Source organism: Chelon labrosus, assembly GCF_963514085.1.
Source record: "Chelon labrosus genome assembly, chromosome: 20".
NCBI classification, from domain to species: domain Eukaryota; kingdom Metazoa; phylum Chordata; class Actinopteri; order Mugiliformes; family Mugilidae; genus Chelon; species Chelon labrosus.
The window spans coordinates 8,996,513-9,019,778 of record NC_140353.1 but is presented as its reverse complement, the minus strand read 5'-3'; the positions used below and the strand labels follow the sequence as shown (position 1 = coordinate 9,019,778).

At 40.0% G+C, this 23,266-nt stretch overlaps 1 protein-coding gene across 3 annotated transcripts in view; it reads right to left on the bottom strand.

Moving 5' to 3' along the window:
- Window positions 1-23,266, bottom strand: part of stxbp6 (syntaxin binding protein 6 (amisyn)) — a 140,883-nt gene that overhangs the window by 101,847 nt on the left and 15,770 nt on the right. For all 3 annotated transcript variants that reach the window (XR_014699661.1, XM_084569298.1, XM_084569297.1), the window contains exons 3-4: window positions 350-480; window positions 19-184 (exon numbers count right to left, since the gene is read on the bottom strand). Coding sequence is in view for 2 of the 3 variants with exons in the window: in XM_084569298.1 (XP_084425424.1) it covers window positions 19-184; window positions 350-480 (297 nt within the window). In the remaining variant the exon portion in view is untranslated. The remainder of the gene's footprint in view (window positions 1-18; window positions 185-349; window positions 481-23,266) is intronic.

Sequence of the window (23,266 nt, the reverse complement as noted above, 5' to 3'; positions counted from 1 at the left end):
TTTTTTTTTATATCTTACCCCCCAGCAGCTTGGACTGACAGTTGACAAAGTCTGGTTTCCTTGCTGGAATGTAACGCTGGCAGGTGTGGTGAAGAATCTGGATAAAGGTGCACTTCTCCCCTGCTGAACCAGCAACCCATTGGTCGAAAGCATTATCGAACATGAGGTCAAACTCTGGACAGTCCTTGAAAAGAAAGACACATGTCAGAGTGAGAGTGGGCAGTAATTTCAGAAATATAAGGGAAAACAATAGCAAAGTTGGAACATATTAAAATCATTTGCATGAGAAATACTCCTAAAGTTGTCAATGGCTAACTGGTTAAAGAGAATTAGAGATGGCAGTCCATACTTTGTTAGGGTCAATGCCGTTGACCTGTCGTAGCTGGTCGATTGTCCACTGTGACCTTTTTGCAAAAGCGGAAGATCCCTGGAACTGCTTCACTTTAGTGATTGACACGTTGCCTGGTTTCTTATTCGTCACTGTGGAGACAAAAGCAATGAAAAAATTAAATAAAAGGAAAAAAAAAACAGCCTGATTAGGATAACTGGACGGTTCAGGTCAACACATGAGGAATAATAGACCAGCAACAAGTCACAAGTTTACTTCTGTGGGCGGCAGAAACAAAGAGATCCCTTAACAATGAACCTTTCACATTTGGAGCCAAGACACCACAACAAGAGAAGACAATGCCTAACTATGAACAGACAAGCCTTGTAAACATGAGCTTGATGTTTTTTATTTTTTTTATTAATCCTGCCAAATTGTGCGCAATAATTTTGAACACAGTGCAATAACTTTTTATTGTGCTGCAGTAACATAAAGCTAAACGTTCCATACCATCAGTTTCAAGAGTATAAACTATTATATTGTTCCTATCAAAGGATGCAACTCATGTCTACGCAGCAAAGTGATGTAACTCATTTACAGCATTTCTGACTCAATCTACATAGGTTTTTTTTAATTTTGATATATGACCCCATGAGCTTGTCCTATAAGACAAGCAAGATGCTATTAAAGTGCAATGACTATAAATAACTAAGGGATTTTAAAAGCTTCACTCTTCACCTCCCGTCCAGCGACTTCATTTTTTTCCTCACCCCACTCATCTCAGCATTATATAACATAATCGTTTATATTTCCAGGCATCCCTGTGTTTGACTGTACCCACACAGAGATCAACAGCGCCACATTTTTGCAAATCTTCGAGGGTTTAACTTCCAACATATGTCTGTGGTGGTGGACGTGTGTGTGGGGCTGGATTCTGAATCTCTTTTGTCCTTCCTAGTGATAACATGCTCTTGTGGTGCTTTTCCAACCCCAGCAGCGAACCCCTGCTTCCTCTCTCCCACATTCGCCATTGTGTCATCTCAGAGAGAGGAAAGTCACTTTCCCTGTTGTTCGATTTTACTCCTCATCTTTCCAAAAAACGTCGCTATCTTTCCTGTAGGCTGTTCCACTTTCCCCTATTGTTCAGGTTTACTTTGGGAAAGAGCCACCACATCCTTCTCTGGAAATCATTTTGAAAATATAGGTAGGGCTGAATGTTAGTGCATAGGGCGATACAGTCAATAAGCCAACTCCCTTGAGATGAGGGATGTTTGGATTTGTTTTGTGCATCCATTTATACAGCTGCAGTTAATACTTGCAGAGCTCGCCTGAGGTTCCAGGGAGAAGCAGACAGACAGAGGCGATAAAAGCGAGCCGACATTTCTTTCTCATTTTTCCTTTGATCATTTATTTTCATTCAGACAGACGAGCACGACCATGACAAACAGATGAAGTGAGTGATCAGATCTGTCCTGGGTCACGGTGAAGGCTAATAGAAGCTCTAGAAACCAGAAAATTTCATAAAGAGGATGACTGCTGGATGTAATGAACCAGCGTGTTGAAGGGTAGAAGCATAGCAGAAGGTCATCCAATTCACAGCGAGAATAATTTGTCTCCAAGTAGCACTGGTGGCAGATGATAGGCTGTATCACATAACTACCATATTCTGCAAACTGATTAGGAAGAAATTGAGGTTTTATTGGTCTCACTTAATGTGAGTAAAGTAGAGGACTGCCAGCTGAAGTATTAAAACGAACGGACACAAGTATAGTATAAATTTAGCTAAAAACATACTTCTTCGAGACCAGCCTCAGCCTCCATCTCAGAGGCTGTTAATATTTTAATTTATGGCACACAGTATAGGGAAATTATGAAAATAGAATCTTTATGAATGAGTACGACCCTCTAGCCCAAGCGGCTTTGACTGACACATTCGTTCATTTGCATATACACAGTCACAGTCAAATCACAGGCTTTGTTGTGAGGCTGCTTTCAAAACAATCACATTGACTCCAGGAACAGAATAACAGTTGCATAACACTGGAAAATGCATATCAAATGCATACTAAATAATGTAAGATGAAGTTGCTCACACAAAGGGGAAAACTATTTATCTTTTTTTTAATAAAACCATGACACCGTGATGAGACTCGACTACTGAAAAGCATCAGTGAATATGTGAAAGGGACTCGTCGTCTCAAGGCCATTGATCCAAATCACCGGCACATCAACACTGGGGTCTTAATCAAGCTGTGAGACACCTTCGAGCCTCTCAAATCAATTTCACATTCAGCTGTTCCCACTTTGTCAGAGTAGCACACTCGCATATTAAAACAATTACTGAAAGTTAAAAGAGCTGGCTTTATTAAAATAGCAATCAGGGAAGAAGAAAATGTATACTCAAGCTCTTCTAATAAAATTGATTTACAAGTTGCTCTCGTGATAAATTTAATCACTGAATATGGAGGAAAAAAAATATTTGCAGAAGTTAACAATAACAGAGGCAAGCAGAGATACGGCTGAAAGAAAATGACAGGACAGATGGTTTGTTGCACAGAACCGTCCGAGATGTCTGTTTGGAAAAGGGCAGGCATTCTCAAAAGTACTCTGAAAACTGCAGATGAATGGACAGACCATGGACTGTATAAAGATGGGCGGCAGAACGGCTCCTCAAAAGTGAAGCCAAAGTAAGTAGAGCTCCATCTGGTGGCTGGCTGCAGTATAGTTCATAAGCTCCACCCCCTCCATGTTAGTGGGTGGGACTTGGGCCGAACTAAAACACTAAAATACATGTTAAATAATTTTGTTTCAAGGATGGTTTCTGTCATTTTAGGTAGTTAATATAATACTGATTAAAAAGTCAATATTGGGGATAAATTGTATTTTAGTTAGTTATTTGACCCTACAAAAACAGGATGTGACATAATGGCAAATACCAGTTGCCATGCCAACTGCTCTGTAAAGCAGTCCTGCGGGATTGTGAGAGTTGTAAAACCGCACAGCACAGACTCTGGCTCCAAACTCCCAAGATGGCGCCCCCAGTATTGGCCAGTGCAAGGAAGTGGGGACAGGTTGTCCATATTTACACAGTCCATGGGACTGACCATGTCTATTACTGTCTGTTACTTGATCTGATTCTTTGAAGGGATTCTTTGACAATTTAACATCGTAGGGGAGCACCAAAGAGGAAATAAAACCAGTTTGAGTAGCTTTAAAAGTTAGCAGTCCGTGAAGATGGCTATGGTCGTTATCATAAAAGGCGCCCAACACAGCTGTTATCAACAAAACAGTTGCTTCTCGCTGTCTTTACCACAGACTGTCATCACACCTAATACAAGACAGTAGCTGTCAGTAGTTCCTTATAGGACACTTGCTGGTCAAACCAACGTGGACCCTGGCAAGATGGATGCCCATTCTTCTTGCAAGATGTCCACTCACTCTTTTTTTCAGATGAGTGGTCATGGTTCTGATGAATTCCACAACTGGTTCACCGATTTTAATTCTTGTGATACACAAATGAGCCCATGCTTGTGCATAAACTCCCAAAATGTGACACATTCACCCCATAGTAGCAGTGACACCTTGAAAACAGTATTAACGTGTAATATAAGGAGAGAAAACAAATAACATCTGGCTTCCTAATGTATGTAAAATCAAGGAAACATCACAACCACTGAAAAGCAGCCAAATGCATTGTTTCCATGTGAGCTGACTGTCAGAGGAAGGTCACGCTGGGGTTCCTGTCCGGCTCCTTTCTCATGCTCCGATAGTGACATGCTCTCACTTCCTCCAGTGGATCTATCCCTTATTGTGCTTGGCTATGTGCGAGCGCTGAGGGGAAACTCGTACACTCGTCACAGACCAACTTCACAGAGGAAACATTCCCAGGATCAGCTTACCCTCAAGGAAATATTATCATAGTTGTGGTTGTTAAAACAGAAATGTGAACACCTGGAGGAGTTTTAGCAGCGGTGATAATGACATAACAGGTCTTGTGTGAAGTGTGTATGCAAGTGTTTTAGGAAATGTTAAATATAGCACTATCAAAACAAATGGCACCATAAAAGCTAACGGAATGAGAAGAAGGACCACTACCATCGACATAAAATTAAAAACATTCTTTTTCCTTATATAAGATACAACATAATCCTTGTGTCAGCACTGATGCTTATCAAACATTTCCTTTCAAAAGCCAGAAGTATAATAAGTATCAACATATCTTGGGGCCTTCCAAGAAAAGCTGTGCTCCGTAATCGCAGAATAACAAAAGACACATCAGATATGGAAGATAAAGTAAAGTTGCACTGTGTGAGAAAGACTGTGTTGTTTGAAAATTCCCCTGCAATCCTGCTGCTATTCCTCAATCTTCATCTATATTACAATGTTTGATTAAAGTTGAAGGACGCCTTGTTAGTCAACTTCAGATAAGCATTTCACAGCCTCTATCTTAACGAGGTGGGCTGAGGACCTCTTGACCAAATCAAGCCCATTCCGTGAGCAGTCAATTATCTCTGCGCTTCAGCATTAAGTAGGAGCGGTTGGTATGGCAACCTCATTTGCATGGGACAAAACAAACGCAAGAGACTCCTGGTCTGGGTCATACAGGGACAGATATGGTCCACATGCAAGCTTGACTCTGCTAAGCTGTTTGAGTATCATTAAGAAAGTGAAAAGCTAAAGTGCTGGACTACAAGGAAATGTTGTACTGCGGTCTGTTTGACTTGGCTGAGGGCCATTCTCTATTTGTAACATAGGAAAGCTCTCAAGGGATAGATCATACGTATTTCAACAAACTAAATAGACGAGGCTGCATGAGTCATAATCAGCCCAATGCAACACACTGAAGAAAAAGATCTGGCAAAAGTTCAGAGCTCCACCATAACATATTAAAGTCTTATATCATATTTTATATCACATGGCCAACTGAAAGTTCAAAGTCTGTGTGAAGAAAGACGATCCAAAAACCAAGATTTTTTATTTTTTTGCACGTTAATGCGAATTCATTGAATGAAACAGTCAACAAATGACATACATTTATATTTTATGACTCCATCTCTTGAGGTAACAAGAAGCTCAAATTATAGCTTGCTATATTTGCAGATCATGCACAGATTACAGAATACCTCAGTGCTTAAAATAGCTATGTCCATACTATGGAGGCTATCTGGAAAGGTAAACATCCAAACAGTTTGCTCTGCAGGTTAAGTCTTGTGGTTTGTTGTTAGGGCTGCAGTCTGAGAGCATGTCTAAAGAGTTTTCTCCATCTAGGTCTATGATTACAGGTCTATTTTAAAGCTGGCCCCACTCTGCTTTAGCTGGAACACGCTGTTATCTTCAGAAAGAAGCTGTCACTGCAGTGAACCACTGCAGAGGCTCGACTTGCAGTAACACCCTGGAACAAAGGCCTCTACAGTCTATTCATGAGTTTGAAAACACAGTGACTGCTGTTGTGTACAGGGCCTTCTCAGGCAGAACCGTGGCCATAACGTGACAAGGCACCAACAGCGAATGGGAGTGAATTTACAACACCATGTTGAACAACAGCTATAGAAGTGAGATCAGTTTCATTCAAGCTGAAAAGTTCTTTACACAGCAGATAAAGACACCATTAGCTAAACTGTAACAACGAAGCTGCCCATTCCTGTATAACAATACAATCTGTATTAAACACAGAGACATTTCAAATTTGAGATATTAGTTCCTATTACTCATTTCTAACTGTATTTCAGAGAAGAAACAGCATTTCAGCTGCAATGATCCTTGAGGTGTGAATTCAGTGATTGAATCTGCAGCTCTGTCATTAACATAACTATAAATTAAATACCATTTATACACAACCTCATGTTTGCATCATCCTCAAATGACACATTCAGAATAAAACTAGTTAGTGTCCCAGTTTAATCTTTTGGAAGTCAAGTGGTCCCCTTTCATCCGAGTTCCTTTAAACATAAGAATACTAAAGCCAAATGAGCTTTTTAAAACATATTGTAGCTTCCGTTTGCCTCCAGTCACGTCTGTTATCCATCCAATTATAACCCTCACCCAAGGACAACGCATTAAAAGGATTCTGGAGGTTTGACAAATCATGCACATCAGCCATTCAAAAGCAGAACTCTCTTTTGAGGCATTAGAACGTCTTTAAGTTCGGGTCAATCAAAGCAGCTCAAGAAAATACCAAATGAAATGATGGGAACTGAAATTTTCTGAGACGGTAATGGCTGTGCGTATGTTTTGTGGAATGTATGTGAGGCCATCTACACCTGAAGGACAAAGGACACTCCTTTGATGATAACAACGTCCAAATCTAAGCCAGAGAAGAGGGATGGTGGAAAGAGGAGTAAAGGAAGCCACCTATGTCAGATTGGAAAAACCTTCTCCAAAGAGGTGGACTGAGATATAATCTGCCAACAATTTACAATACAGTCCTAACTTTTGTCCCCAAGAAGTTTCACACCTTGAGACCGCAGCCTCTGACTGATAATGGATCCATATCCCCGACAAAATAGCGTCAGTTTGGCCAATGCAAGGAAGTGGCAAGACGCATATTTTTACAGACTATGGTCGTTAAAGCACCATTCATAGGGAAAAGAGGACAGGGACCAATGGTCCCCCCTCAACGATGGTAAGTATCTGGACATTAAGGGACACTAGTCATGCCAGGTTCTGGTCCAAAAACAAGTCAAGAAAGTTTTCTGATGGGCTACACCCACAGAGGTTCCTACTTAAACCTCAACTTCCCACCAGTCCCTTAGAACTGAAGAAGCTACTCGGGTGATTGCCGAAACGTCTTCCCGAAAAAAACTCTACAAGTCCAGTTGCCTTTCTTAAACGCTTTTTTGGATAATGTTTGTAAGTACTCAACAGTTTCAATTTCCTTCACTGACTATTCAGGACAAATGAACACAAGTACAAGATGTTTTTTTCCCCCAGAGGAATGGTTTCAGACCTACAACACGGCCAGGGAAGATTTAATTTAGTCATGACGAAGAAGCAATATATGTTAGACACCACTTACGAGAAAACAAGAGAAACAAATCATCATCAAACAGAAGAAAAGAAACCAATCTCACTTTCCACAGAGGCAGGTCATATACACTTTCTCTTTTTCATCTTGCCTCCTGCTCATGAACAAATCCAGAGAGAAAACACAGGATCTCTTGTGAGGTCTATATTCCACACTGAGCTCGTTCATCACCCGTTGCTCTGTGGACCACTTAATAACCCAGCATTGAGGCTTGGCCCCAGCCCACATAGTAGACATTCCTGTGGAGCCGAGACCATAGATACAAGGAAACATTTAATTACATTGGGGCACCGACCTGAGACTCCCTTATAGTGATACTATGGGATGGATTTAATACTAATCTGCCAGTCTAGGCTTCCTAGGCCATGTAAAACCTGGACTGATTGCATTTCTGCATGACTCCACAAAGTTCAAAGGGAACATGTAAAGTAAGTGGTTTTTTTTGGTTAACTGATTGGCATTTGTAATTCCACTTCACTGGACAGTTACTAAGAAGTGAGGGATGGGGGATAGAGACAAAAACAAAGCAAAGATGTCACTGTATATTTTTCAGTACAATCGCATAGCTAGGTATCAAAAGAAAAAAATGGGTGTTTTATCTGCCAAAACTCTGGTACACATTAATACACAAAGACCTACGAGAAACCTAATCTGGATATCATCACGCAATCACATACACCGACTGTATTTCAAACAGTCAAAACAAGGCGCATTCCTCAACACTTACTTCTTCAGGATGACCTAAACTGATGTGCCTGGAACAGAAACTCAGAGCAAAAACAAACCTCAGAGTCAAACCTGGGTTACATCGCATCGCAACAGACTTTATAAATCAGTAATAACCGGTTCGTGAGAGCAATTCACAAGTTTTTATGTCATTCTTCCTCCATCAATACATCCTACACTTATACAGAAGATGATCGAAAAGGGGACTGGAGTTAGTAATTCTTCCTTTTAAAACTAAATCCAGCTTACTGTAAGGTTATCCATTGAACAATTCTCCTTCGTACGTGATCACTTCAGAGATACCAGAGTATCTATCTGTGGGCTGGGTGGTCTGACTTCCCGTTCTTTTGGTTGGAATTTAAACCTAATACTCTACTATTGAACTAATTTGTCAATCATGTAGTCTAAAGTTGTTCACTGTTATTACTGAAATGCCTGGTGGAGTTGGGCTGAATCCTACTACTACTACATCAGGCCCCAAAAAGTGAAATCAAATGATCAATCAAAGCATTATTTCAGGCTTACTGCCATATTTCCTTTCCTGGCCCATCTGTTTTCTTTTAGACAAGGTTTAGTGAAGCACTGGCCTGCATGGTTTGCAGAAGAGAGATAGCCGTTATTACTGCACTCTCTTTCCCAGTATCCAAGAACTCACAGTACACGCTGAATTTAAGGAAGCATTAAGACAAGTTTCAGTATCGTGGCTGTGACAGGTAAATTCAGAAAAATATATTTTTGGATCTACAGCAGCAGAAGACTTTTTTTTTTTTGAACAAATAAGAAAATGATTGCACCACGTAGTACCATGCTGCAGGGCACTTTGTGCTTTCATACACTGTCTACTTTTCATAAGATTAAGAGTAAAAAACATTGGCCTTTATTGGTTGTTCTTGTTTCAATGATGTGTAGTAGCTTTTTTTCCCCAAGAGGAATATCTTATTATGTACAGACAAACGGTATTAACTTATGGTTGTGCATGAATCTGTATATCTGGGTGTATACGTCAGACTAGGTGAGGGTTACGTTCACAACTGGATCCAACAGAAGTCTCTATTACGTATGACAGCAATAAAGTCCAGAATAGCATTTTAAATTCAAGAAATCTAAATGAGTTCCTCCTCACCAGCTGTATCTTTACAGATGGAAATTATGATTATAATATGAAACAAAGTGCTTTCATTTTGCCGGATAGATTTTGTCCCCCCTCACACCAGCCCCTCATTCACAACAGCCATCTCCAAGATAATAGAGATAACATAACATGATCTCAAAGATGACGCAATGATGACAGATGTGTGCAATTAAAGGGTTTGTAAGAGACATATGTACCAAATTAAAGTGGAAATTGACGACTGACTAAGGGGGTTGTTACCAAACTTGTTTGTCAAACAAATAGTGAAAGGCTAGCCAAAACACAAGGTTCAGTAAAACGAATTAATTTACATTAGTATAAACACTCTCATACGAACAGACATTCCATTGGCTTTTGCCTGTGCTCTCGTAGATCCACTGGTTTCTCAGCGACATTTGGTCAAAGCAGGAGTGGAGAGAAAGACGAATAATGCAGTAACCATAATAGATAGGTCATGGGAGAAAACAAAGAGGGCGTGATCTGACCCCACAAAACATATGCAACTGTGAACATATTTGTGCAGTGATATATGACGTACACTACAACACATTGCTTTGTAACAGCCGGGATGTGTCTTGGCGTATCTAAAGAATAAATGGAGCCGCCCCTTTTGCATAAAAGAACTGTTAATCTGAAGGAAGACACCTGGGTATAAGAGTCGTTATCTGTACATTGATTAATGCGTAACGTGAGCTTGTAATGTTGTTAGAAATGGTTCTGAGTTTGGTAAGCAGCCTTGCTATTTTCTGCAAATTTAATAAGGAAATCTAATCCTGAAGAAGTGAAATACTGGGTTACCTCACCAATGTCAAATGAAGCTAACCTGAAAACCAGATCAATACTTTTTTCAGGTATCTAATTACAACTGATGGCTCATCCATTGGATATTATTGGTTTTCAGTCACTCCCCTCATTAGGGGCACCTGCATGGCAGATTTAATGGACTTACAATTCATTTAGAAGAGCATCTGCAGAAAACACCTGCAACAAGAATGATGCATTCATGCTGAAAACAAAGCCCAAATCGAGTATAGTACAACACAACAGCTGTACACACACACATTCCTGTTGTGACAGGTTGGCAAACAGTAGCACAAATCTTTAAAATTCTGCTGAGCCAATACAAATCCCTCGAGCTAAACCTGTGTAGAAACAAAACTAATATCAGTCAGCACCTGACTGAAGCTGTGAGGGCAAACAAGCAGAAAAAACAAACAAACTTTGAGCTAAGACTCATCTCCATTCGAACAGAAGGAGTTGCAGTGTAACGACTGCATGACTGCACTTCAGAGCACTGAATGACAAGACACAGTGAATACGTCCCCTGTGGGCCTGTAACAAACACAAAGAACATAAAAACAGAGTCACTGAAGGGCAGACACTGCTACTCTACCAGGATGTATCGCAAACATGCAGGAAAAGTCTAACTTGTTCTCTCAGTCAATGGGTTTCCATCTGGCCTTCCCATGAATGATGCTCCATGCAGCAGGAAAACAGCTGGGGGTTGTGAGATTGATATTAAACTGTAATATCATTCTTCCTTTCCTTCCGTTGTTAGCACCGTGTCAGACGATGGAAAAAAAATTAGTCTTGGCTGCCTCTGCATTCAGTTCACCAGCAAGTGAAAGGTAATAGGAAATTCTTTTTAAAAGGTTTTCTACATTATCTTCTACTTAGAGCGAAAATGAAAGAGAACAGAAAAACTTTTTATTTTTTTCCTTTTCTTTTGTGTGTATGTGTGTGTGCATGGCACCCCACTGGTCTGATACACAGCAAGTATCGATAAAAGACTGTCAGAAACCCTGCAGGAGTGCTAAGCCATGCCCTTAATATGAAATACCAGAGCAAAGCCCACCCAGGGCTTGACAGAGGAAGTCTCAACAGTGCACCGCTAGAGTCCCTGCAGTCTACCGTCACCAGGCCTGTTCAGCCACACAGCTGCCTGGAGAGAGTGAGAGGCCAAGGTGCCAGTCCATATCCCGTCTAACCTTTAAATCCTGACAAACGCTAAACTTCAAATTGCCCACTACCTGGTGCTGGCTTGAACACCTGCCTGAAACTCCTGAAAAAGTGAAGTACATATATTTATTTATATTGATATACATTTATATGTGCAGTGACCGCATCGCTCTGCAATAGAGATGTGCTCGACATTGGTACCAGTATTGGTTATCGATCCAATACTGTACTCACCTACTCCTTTACAGAAACATAATGTTAACCTCTCGTTAGCTGCACAAGAAGGTAACCAACTAAAATAGTTTCACATTTTAAATATTATGCAGTAGCCTTCTCCTTTCTGCAAAAAACATTCAGATGCAGGTCAGCCAGGATGTAACGAGACTCCAGCAAGAGTTCCTGCTGAGCCACGGGAACAGCACATGCAGTATCAGATGTGATTGGTATCAAGGCAGGATTTCTGCTGTTCAATTTCTGACTAAAGAAACACAAGGATCTTGGCATCAAATCATATAATAGCAACCATTTGTGCACCTTTTAAAATATGCTTAACAGACCGTACTGTACTACACTGCAAGTACCCAAATGTCAGTATTTGTACTTTGTCGAACAACAAGAAGATCAGTGCACCTCTAGTAGATGTAGTGCCAACAAGGTAACTCATTGCAACATTCACTGGATGGCCAGAAATAGAAGTCTACTTGAATGTTGAGGTATTTTCTTTTTTCCTGGGTAGCTAACACTTGTTGCAGCCCTTCAGGTTATTTTTTAAAATTATCTTTGCATCACATCTTTAGCTTGCATCACTGCAACACCAAACACAGCACAACCTGAATAGTTAAGCCTCGTTCTTAATTTGGACAGCAGACCTCATAGTATCTAACATATCAAGCACGGCCATGGGCTCTGTGATTGAATTTCTCAGTGGCAGACCTGAGAAACGTGTGAGGTGTTGGGTGGGGAGCATATGGTGTTTTTCGATGTCCTGGTGAGGTTCGCACCAGGCACCAACTTCCCTACAGGGAGTGTTGTAGATACAGAGAGGGACTCCAGCTGCTCCTCTGGGTGACCTTCATTAACAAAATTAACATGAATGCCACTCACAGGCACACTAGGCTGCAGTAAATGCTGCACCATACAGTAAGCATGGCCAGAGAAGAGATGGAGTACTGTTCCCGTCTACTTGTTAAGGTTTAGCCCAATATTCACTCTCCTTTTGGTCTCCATCAATTCATGAGTGAAACATCTGGCTCTGTAGCTGGCAAATACTCATTTAATTTCAGACATTAAGCAAATGGGTTCCTTATTATGACAGATGCCTCTTTCCGTCTCACTTTTTTTTAAATATATAATAAATATATTCATTCAAGATGTGAATAATTGTCAAATTAACTGATACTTCTGCAGAAAAATAAGACCATAACTGAGTATTAAACAATACATAAGATATGCCATATTGCTATCCTGTACATATCCATCAAAGTATAATACAGACAAACAACTGCAGAAAACATTAGGCTCGTCTGTCATTTATCTTTATAACAGCTATGTTTTCCACTTACATACTGGAGCTCTCAGAATGTGAGTCATTGGGTTTATCAGGGAAGGCAGAACTCTTACAACAATAAACACATCACAAAGGGCAAGTTGTCTTCATATCACACTTTGCTTGCACTGAGCAAGTAAGTAATAGAGACAAGGTGCAACTCCTATCTTAATGTCTTAACTTTAACATGTTTTTTTTTTCAGCACACTGGACAGTTTATCATTAAACAATTAATAGATAAGAAACTTGGATTAGTTTTAGGTATCGAAACGTATTTGAATTTAATGGTCACGTTCGGTTCAATCACATAAAATTAGACAATGAAATCAATACTGCACATCTTTAATCAGATGTCTTTATATTGCAAGTTGGCATATGTCACACAGTGCAGTTTGTTGCTTTGAGCACTCATAAACCGTACCATGCACTGAAATAAATGAATGTACACGCTGCGCTGCTATGCCTATAGGTCATGTTCACTGACATCATTGACATTCGGCTTAAATGTCTCCACAAATCTGTCATCACCGTTCAACAGACTGATGAAGCCCAGACTTAAATGCCAAAAGCTGGGTTAGATTACAAGATTCCTATGTTCCTAGCTACAAACCTTCTGCTGTGTCCAAAATCATGTCTGTTAAAAAAAATAATAATCAATACGAAAACACATTCAACTCATTGCACCACAGCTAATGGCCACTTTATTCAGGAACTTTTGTTTGTTATTCTGAAGCTAATCGATCAAACAACAGAGGTGAACACGCAGACCATTACCTCCTATTTTCCGCTGCTTTCTCAACACAATCCTATTCATTTACATGCCCGATCGAGTCCCTTGGTACCAAGGCCAGGCAAACGAAAACAACGATTTGTAAGAGAACACAGAGGTACTAGACCATTTTGTTATTCAGACAGAAGACTTCCTGCATATATTGATCTGCCTGGTTGACTGTTGAACATTACAAAGGAAGTTAATGAAGAGTTTATAAGATAAGATAATGCTTTAATTTATCCCACAGTGGCGAAATTAGCAGTGTTGCAGTAACATATAGTCAGAAAGTATTAAATGATCTGGAGAAGATATTACGACTCGATGTGGGGCTCCCAAATAAAACCGGGATTAATAACTAATACTTAATACTAACACTTATCAGAAAAATATTATCTCAAGAGCATTTACTGGAGAAACTTGAGTAAAGCAATGAATCATATTTAAATTACATTTGAATTGCAGTACAACACTGACTTGTAATCGACTCAGCACACTGTGTGAACAGTGACCCAAGGTCAGATCACACACCCTTTAAAAAAATACCTCTAGTTAATATTCTACTGTCTCCTTCACTAACCATACGGACCTTTATTGACATGCAAGTGGCAAGGGAGTCAAAGCGAAACTGCAGCGGCTGTGTTCCCCTGTTGTGTGCTTTTGCTTCCAGTCAACGAGACCACTTAAAAATCTGAAGGGCTTTCAACATTAAGCTGCAAGTGACAGAGACACATGAACGAGCACCATTATTAAAGCATCAAGCATTAAACCCTGTGGTTTTTCTTCTAAATGATAACGAGAAGAGCATACTAAAAAGACAAAATAAGTGTAAATACGTTATATAATTATTATGAAAATGAAACATTTCCTGCAAATATCAATTTAAGCTTTGAAAACAACAGTGCACATTCTTCTGGTTGGAATAGATGTCCACAAATGCCCAGGAAATATATCAATATTTACTGCCAGTGTTAAAAGCACTTGATCTTATGTGTAAAAGTTAGCAGCTACACAAAAATTTGCTTAAAAGGAATTGATTCACAATGTGTACTAACAAGCTGGTTGCTAATTGGGGGTATGACTGAGGCTCAGATGTCAACTTACACTGAACTGTCACATTCATGCTGCAGTTATCATCAACCCAACTGCCAGAGTTAGTTTAGAGTTTTCTCTTCGCCTTTCTGCCAAGTTGTCCAGTTTTCCAGTCCAGCTGTCTTCATTAGCAGTGTAATGGTAATGTGTAACTGTAATTTTTTTACACTTTAAGACAAAATTTCCTGCATGTTATGCACATAAATGCAATGGTTACCTTTTTGGCTGAGGGCAAACAAAACAAAGCTGACCTAGAGCTCAATGAACTGTAGTTCTGGCGCGATTTCACATGTTGCTAAAGTGCATAGAGGAGGAAAAGAAATCGTAGAAAGGTCAAGAATCCAGCAGGACTTGTAGTATATGCAATGCTCAATGAACACATCTTTTGACTGCTGCAGACAATGCTCTGCTAACAGTGTTCATGCTACTTCTTCTATGTAGTGATAGCATTAGATGGCACAGAGAAAGATGGCTAGGTGGAGTTTTATACCGCATGTCTGTCTTCTTCTGCTTTATTGTTATGTAATTTAAGGATTAATCATTTACATAATGATATGCACTTCCTCAAGATAAATACAGATGACACAAAGGTTAAAAAAAACGGTATACACTGTTCAAGCATAACATTATTTATTAACTGATAGGAGAAGAAGAAAAAAAAAAAAAAAAAAAAAAAAAAAAAAAGGTGTTGACCTGGCCTCCAAATTCACTAGATCCCAAACTGATCAAGTATCTGTGGGATGATCCACAGAGGCCCCTCCCACAGGACCCAAAGGACCCCACTAACTACATCCTGTTGCCAGACACCACAGGACACCCTCAGAAGGTCCATGTCCATCCCCTGATGAGTCACAACTGTTTTGGAGGCACAAGGGAGACCTACACAATATTAGGAAGGTGGTCATAATGTTATGCCTGATCAGTGTATGCACACAGGGAAAGACACTCATCTATGGTTGCTCTAAATGTTCCTTTAAAAGACGGCTGTATTTGTTTCCTTAGCTTCTCATCTAAAGACTCCAGTTTGTCATTTTGATAAATGTGAAAGAAATTGAGGAAGTACTGTGTCGAGGACATGAGATGAGGACAAACAGATGTTGAACATAATAAGGAAGAAGGTCAAAGATATGAAAGTGACGAAAGTGAGACTGAATGAGTTGAAGGAGTGAAAGATCAAAGCGCCATCAGAGAAAAGGATGAGAAAGGATGAGCAGATTAAACAAAGGTGAAGGGATAGTTATTTCTCTTAGTTGTTCAGTTTGACTTATGAGCTGCATGGGAAAGGGAGTGATGCAAAGTAAACTCTCTCTCAACTTGTATTAATTAAAGGTTATAGAGCAGGAAAATAAAATCTCACAACAGCTGGGATAAGGGTGAGGCTGGAATACAGTCCAAGTCTTATCACAAGTCCTCATATAAGCACATGTGAAACCATGTGCCATAAACATGTTAATTAAAGGTATTCTTGTAGTGGGACAGTTTTTGAGAGTAGATCAACAATTTATTTTGATCAGCCTTATTCACAGTGCTTAAAAGTCTATGAGAAATGTTGTTTTTTATTATTATTTCATGACATTTTTGTGTTGGTGATGCGTTTCATGACCATGGTGTAACGTCTCGATTAAAGAACATCGTTGATTAAAATCAGCACAGCATAAATTAGCATGTCAGACATGTCTGCCAAGTATGAAGAGAGTGGAGAAAAATGTGTTTTCCCTTTTTTATCGTTTTAATGTTTGCGGCAGAAACTATATTTTACAAGCTTTTTTTTTTTTCTCTCCAAATCTCATTTTCAAATTTGATTAAAATAAACAAACACCATCCAAGATCCCTTCCCACTGCATAGCAACGTAACCGGTTCGATTACAGAAGAAAAAAATAAAAAACGTGGGTCAATGCAGGAATTTAGAAGTTTCTCAAATGTTAGCCTTGGCACCACTTATTCCGACTTCTCTGCTTTTTAATTTTATTTCTACATTCTGAAGACAAATTAGGCTTGTCCAGTAGAGATATATTCATGACAACTACAGCAAACACTTAACTGTATAAAATAGACTTTGGATAGTCCTATGATTTAAATAAAAAGCACAGTGCATAGACATTTTAGAGCATCTGTCATGCTTCTGTAAAATGTTTCACTGGGGTGAAAGATACCAACGGAAAGTGTTGGGTAGATGCTGCTTTTACCTGCTGTGACAATAAAGCACTGCTTAAAACAGACTGTATCAGCAGCCTCACTTCAGATTACCTGACTCAGATGCTTCTCCAGATTTGTTGGCAAAGAGGAACAGCTTTGCACAGAAAAAGCCATTTATTCTAATCTCACGACAGCTTTTATCTGATAACTGTGGACCAAAAGTGATATTGCGGGAAGCAGTGTGTGTGTGGGCTGCGTCTGAGCTGCTGTCACGAGCGTGTCTATTTTCAAGAAGTGGGTCTGATGTTCCCCACAAGGTCCAATTACTCAAGCTCAGTAGAGTCCTGTCTGTTTGCATCAAGGCTGATCCACATCTAATGGCCTAATCTCACTCAACACACGAGGCTACATTCAGCAACAAGCAAAGAAATAGACACCCACCGCTCAAATTAAACGGCAATATGCACATCGGTGAAGGACCACCGTGGCTGTGCAACTTGTATGGAAAGTCTGGCCTGCCAGCGAGACACAGCTGGACACGTGTCTCCTGGCACAGCCTGAATGCTGCATTGGGTGACCGGCAGCTCCACAGCACATTGTCGCTGATTCGACACGGCTCTAACATTCAGTTCTCTGCCACTAGAATAACTTCAAAAAAAGACTGATATAGAGATTTAGGCAATTCTTTTGGGTACTATCACAGTCACTAGCATAAGCACATAAGGCACCAAGTTAACTACTGATGCAGATTCTAAAATAAAGTAGTAACTGACCTATTAATTGAAAAATGTATTCCTTACCACGACCAGCAAATTCCTCTTAAATGCAGTCACGCACAACTGGTGAAAAGGTGACTACGACAAGATACAGTGCGGTATCAAACCCAACTCTGTATCTTCTTGGAGACAGCAGCTGGACTCAGATCTGCTTGGAAGGCAGAATTCTTCTCCGTTTGTAGCCAAAGATAAATCCGCTCTCCCTTTAAAGAGACTGATAGAGTTAACTCCAGATGCACTGGCTCAGCAAATCCATGTGCCTCACTTCAAAATCAATACTAGCGGGTTCAAAATGATATAAGAATCATGAGGCTCAGCAAGCATACGACCATGGAATCAAATACCACTCTGAATTCATTACATCTCATGGTGTCAATCCTGCTGCGCTTCATTTGAACCCCACAGAGAGAAGAGGTGTATACTCCTTTTAAATCTTCTTTGTTCTTTCTCAGACAGCTATATGCTAACGGCACACACAACACCGGCAGAGAAAACGTCTGCATCGTAAAAGGTATACAAGAATAATAAATTAAAAAATAGAGTTTAATCATAAATCTTCAGCGGCTTTGTAAAATCAAGCTTATTAAAGTGTATTTCTATCAGTCATTTCAGAAGTATCGCTACTGACAAGAGCAACATAGATATTTAATAACAGTTATTACACATCATCTGTCTTCAGTGTATATGGCAAGACAGGTTTACAAAAGAATGGGGCCTCTATGTGTTTCTGACAGAAGGCATATTAAGTATTATGGTATCCGTTCATAGATAATAACAAATAAGTGCCACTTGCTTTCTGCATGTATTTTGTTAGACTATTCCATTAGGCTAGGGCCTGCAGGATAAAAGCAAGATGCAACTTTAATTCATCATGCACCGAGGAGATATATTAGAAGCAACTGTAGCATGAGGTAAGAGCATTTAGAGGCTGAGATTGAAAATATATAACTTAGCTGTATGATATGTTATACAAGGCAAATGTTTGTTTGAATATCGGCATTTACCCAACTCGGACGGCTTTATTTAACACCCAGCACTTTACATTTTGTCTCGGGATTTCCGAATAAAGGAGGGAGGACAGACTATGTTAAATATTCGCTGACGCAAAGTATAATTCAGCATATGCTGCCTGCATTGTTTTCTAACCTCAGGCCTGGTGGGAGAGAGCCAGACAAATATTTACTGTGAAAGCTGAAAGGGCCGCTCTGCAAAAAAAGCCCAATCGATGATTTTCAGCCCTCGCCTCAATCACAGACAGTTAACAAGCCCGTTCTTCACTGTGAGTAATGGAAACACATTTTATAGCAGAAACTATACCTGGAAAAAAAAAAAAAAAAGATGGTAATGCCAATGTATTTCTCTCTTTAAACATCGTTTTATTTTTTCTCTTTCATAGGGAATGATGAGGGGAAAACTGGGGGTGGTATTAACTCTGCATCTGTTGCCCTGGTTGCAGCTGGAGGATCCACTTGCATGATTTAGAATCTAAATCATTACAAAATTTTTATTTTGATGAAACTTAATGATCCCTAAAAAATGTTACTTGCACATTGTGCTAATGTCAGTCTGCTCATGCTCGCTACAGTCTGTGACACACCAAGCTGACAGTCCATTTGTGGTTCTAGTTTTTATCAGCTTAGAAATATCACTCTGATTGGCTGATCATCTTAGCCAACCATTCATTCATTCATCTTCTGTAACCGCTTGTTCCCATTAAGGGTCGAGAGGCAGCTGTCACTGGGCGAGAGGCGGGGTACAACCTGGACAGGTCACCAGTCTATCTCAGGGCTAACACAGAGAGACAGACAACCGTTCACACTCACACCTACGGCCAATTTAACCAATTAACCCACCTCGGTGGGAGGAAGCCGGAGTAACATGGAAACTCCACACAGAAACGCCGGCTTCGAACCCGGGACCTTCTTGCTGTGAGGCATCAGTGCTAACCACCTCTCCACTGTGCCGCCCCTTAGCCAACCAGTGCACAAGAAAAGAAACAGATGTGAAGGAAATAAGCAAATCACTTGCCAAGAGGGCACACACAAATATTTACACAATGGCCATCCAGAATAACTAAACTGGAGACAACCTGATCTGTGTGACTCAGGAGGGAGAGACCAGCTTCAAATGTAGGGCTGAACATGTAGCAAAGAGAATTATAAAGAAAACTTTACAGCGAGTGCTGAGAATCCATAGTACCCATTTTTTTTCATGGTTTTCTCTTGAAGTCGTCTGCGCAGAAAGTTTGGGGAAGGGAGAACAAGATGAGATACTAAGCACTGAGAAACACAGATATGTTTTACTCTGAATACAGATTGGGTCAAATGAGAAGCTGGCAGTTTTTAGAAGGACATGAATAAATTGATCAGCTCCTTTGGCACAGGTAGATATTTTATTTATGCAGCACTTGAGGTATTAGGCACCTTTCTGGTCATCAAAGGAATTGTAAATCAAGGCAAGACACAAAGCGACAGAAGGAGAGTGTGGAATAAATGTGTCTCAACAAAAACATGACTCTGGAGACGAGAGGATATATTTATTACACATTTATACAAACCTCAATATGCTTAGGCAACACCGTCAGAGTGAAACAATTACAAATGGTCAGGGTGGGAAGCAGCAATGTATGGCAAGTACAGTGATCTACAGTCTCTTCCTGTTCTGCATAACAAGCATAACAACAATTTCTGATTCATGTTACAACCAGAATACCACAGATTACTAATAGCTATGGCTTTCCAAGTTTAATTTCCACTTAAAGCCCTCCTTCTTTCCAGTAAAGACTATCAGAGGTAAGGGCCCGTGAGATCTTTCTCTTCCTTTCCCGCCCTCCACATTTCTGTTTCACTATGACCGTTCCCTCCCTAATGCATGAATCGTCGTCTTCTTTCTTTTTTCTTCCTGCTGATAAATAGCGTTGTGTAACTCAAGAGAGGCTCCAATAATCAGATACATCTTTCATGACAAGCAGAGTCACAAAGGGACTCTTGTCTGTGTAAACCTAGTAGGTTTCAAGCTTTTAGCCGCAGCCAATAGGGAGTGTTAGTGACTCTTATATACAAAAACGAATACTGAAGTTATACTTTGGATAAACACTCTGTGTCAAACGCTTCCAATGAACACTTTTTTTTTACAACTTACTATAGCCGTCATCCTAAGATATGCCATCTGGCAGCACATGCTGTTAAACAGCTGCATACCTTTTGCAGATGTACCAAAGTTTTCAGCCAGACAGACAATAAACCGAACTGAAGGGATGAAGCCAGGATAACAGTGTAGTGTACATCCAAAGTACACTATCCAACAGAACGGACTGAACTCTGCAGCAGAGAGAAAAAACCGAGCCTAAACCAAACAGCACAGATGCCCGTCTGAGATGTGTAAACTAGAAATAAGTGTTGTAGTAGGAAACACCCGAAGCTAAATTATAAAACGATCAGATGATGCAGCCGCTGATCCTATAACACTGAGACAGTGATGTATCATCTTATCATTGTACAACGGGGCAACTGGTGATAAATGGAACAACATTAATCACCTCATAGTGAACGAGAAGAAAACTGAAGAGGTGGTATTAGATCACTAGTCAATAGCTGACCAAACTATGACCAATCCATCAATCTGGTCTGTTTGTAATAAGGTCTAGATGTGCATACTGATATCTCCTGGGAGCTGGAATATACATATTGAAAGCCTCTGTTCAAGGTTAGAGCAAAGACTTGACTTTTTAAGAATGCTTTGATAATATGGGAACAGAAGGAATCATCGCATAACTAGCTTAATCAGGTACAGAATCCAAGCGCCCTGTACAGACTGTAATAAAAACTGCACTGAATGCTCTTAAACCTTTAACAAGATGTCTGCACACAACCTTATCCCAGCCTTATAAACTCTCTTCTCATATCTGGTAATATTTTAAATAGTACAACCTTAATCAATCACAGTTCACACAAAATCACTTCCACTGCATGCGATACACCCAGGTTTTGCTGTTACGTTTTTATTGATTTCAGTGTAACTTTGGCACTTACTTATGCATTAATTATTGCACGGATGCAAATAGGTTCTGCACGGCAGTAACTCTCAGCTGTGACATATTTCCCCGTGGGACAGCAGAGTATATTCTGACCTTGATATTGGGAGACGGAGGGAGAAAAGCACTCAACAAAGACAACGCTTAGCGCATTAATCATCTACTGCTCCTTGTTTGCAAACAAACAAATGGGCCAATTGAGTACGCCGGAATCCCTGTAGTCAGAGGTATATAAATTACTTGAACACTTAATGGCCTTTTACAAACTTGGGAGTGCCGTAGCAGCTTATGTGGCAAAATGTTTCGCTCTTGCAGCACACTGAGATAACCTTTCTAACACTGAAAGTGAACTTTGGTGTGTTTTATTTCACTTCTTCTATGGAAGAGTTAGAATGGAATGAAAAGACGAGAAGAGTGGAGACAAGATACTTGAGAAACTGTGCTTTTGGTTTCATTAACACTCTTGTATCCATACACTGACACCTCAAGTCAACAAAGATTCAAAGATTGAATGCAGTTCTTAGAGAACAGTCCAGATCATTGAATTTTACATCACTGTTATGATGGCAAGTCTATATCAAACACACTTCTTGTACCAGAACTATGTGCTCCAAAGAGGCTCTAAATACATCTTAATTAAATATGTTTTCTGACAACATGTACTGAGTTGAAGAAGGAACCACACCTGCCATAAAATGGGAATACTCTTTAAAACATCTTTGGTATTTCTGTACTTAAGTTTTTGTTTATCTATAGGCATACATGCAGTATGTCCTGAAACAAATATATATCTGCAGGTATCTAATACTGAGCTGACTGATTTACAGGTCAGGACTTACTACAGACAAAACCACAGCACCTTATTTATTGGCTGTCCTTCCACTTATTCTATAACTGCTTCCCTAAATCAGACCTGAAAGATACAGGAAACAATAATGCATATCCACAAAACCACTGACCGTGTCTAGCTACTTTTTAATTTCATCTAGAAACGCCTTTCCCTGAAGGGGGACCTCTAAATTGCTGCGACAGATTAAGAAATGTGGCTTTGTGAAATGCCTGGAAACGTAATTCACCAACAGAGTTTTGTAATCAAATGATGTCAATATAATGTGTAAGAGGAATGAATTCCACTGAAACAAGCCTTGGTGTTGCGGCCAGACAGAGGTCACAAACATTTTTCTATATATGAACCATGTCAGTATCTTCAGTGACAGTTTTAAAGCAGTCAAATGAATGTGTTGGCAGGTCAGTTGGATTGAGTAACTCGTGGTGGTAATTAAACATTTAGTCGTGAAGCCTCTCAGTTTGACAAGAGCAGTGCATCGGCTAATTATACGGATGGCTGATTTTCATGAGCCCCATCCCTGCACCCTCTTTTCTTTCCTCCTCCTTCTTTTCACACTGCACATATGAGAGGAAGAACGTGGTGTACGAGCTTTGTTTGAACATAACAAAAGATGAGAACACCATTAAGATTTCGTCGACACGGTCTTTGCTCTGTTTGTGAGCCAGTACATATGGTCAGAGTGCACAGTACCAAAAACATGTGTGGTGTGGTCCTCTTTTCGGATAATTACTTCTTCAATGGACACATCACCTCATCTCCCTAGGCCATTCTCTGCTGTCTTTGGGCCATTATTAGATCCACAACATTCAGAAAAACAACGATACACCCCAGCAAAGAAGCCAGAAACAAAGCGTTATTAGTCTAAACACTTTTGTAAAAACTAATCATGCAATC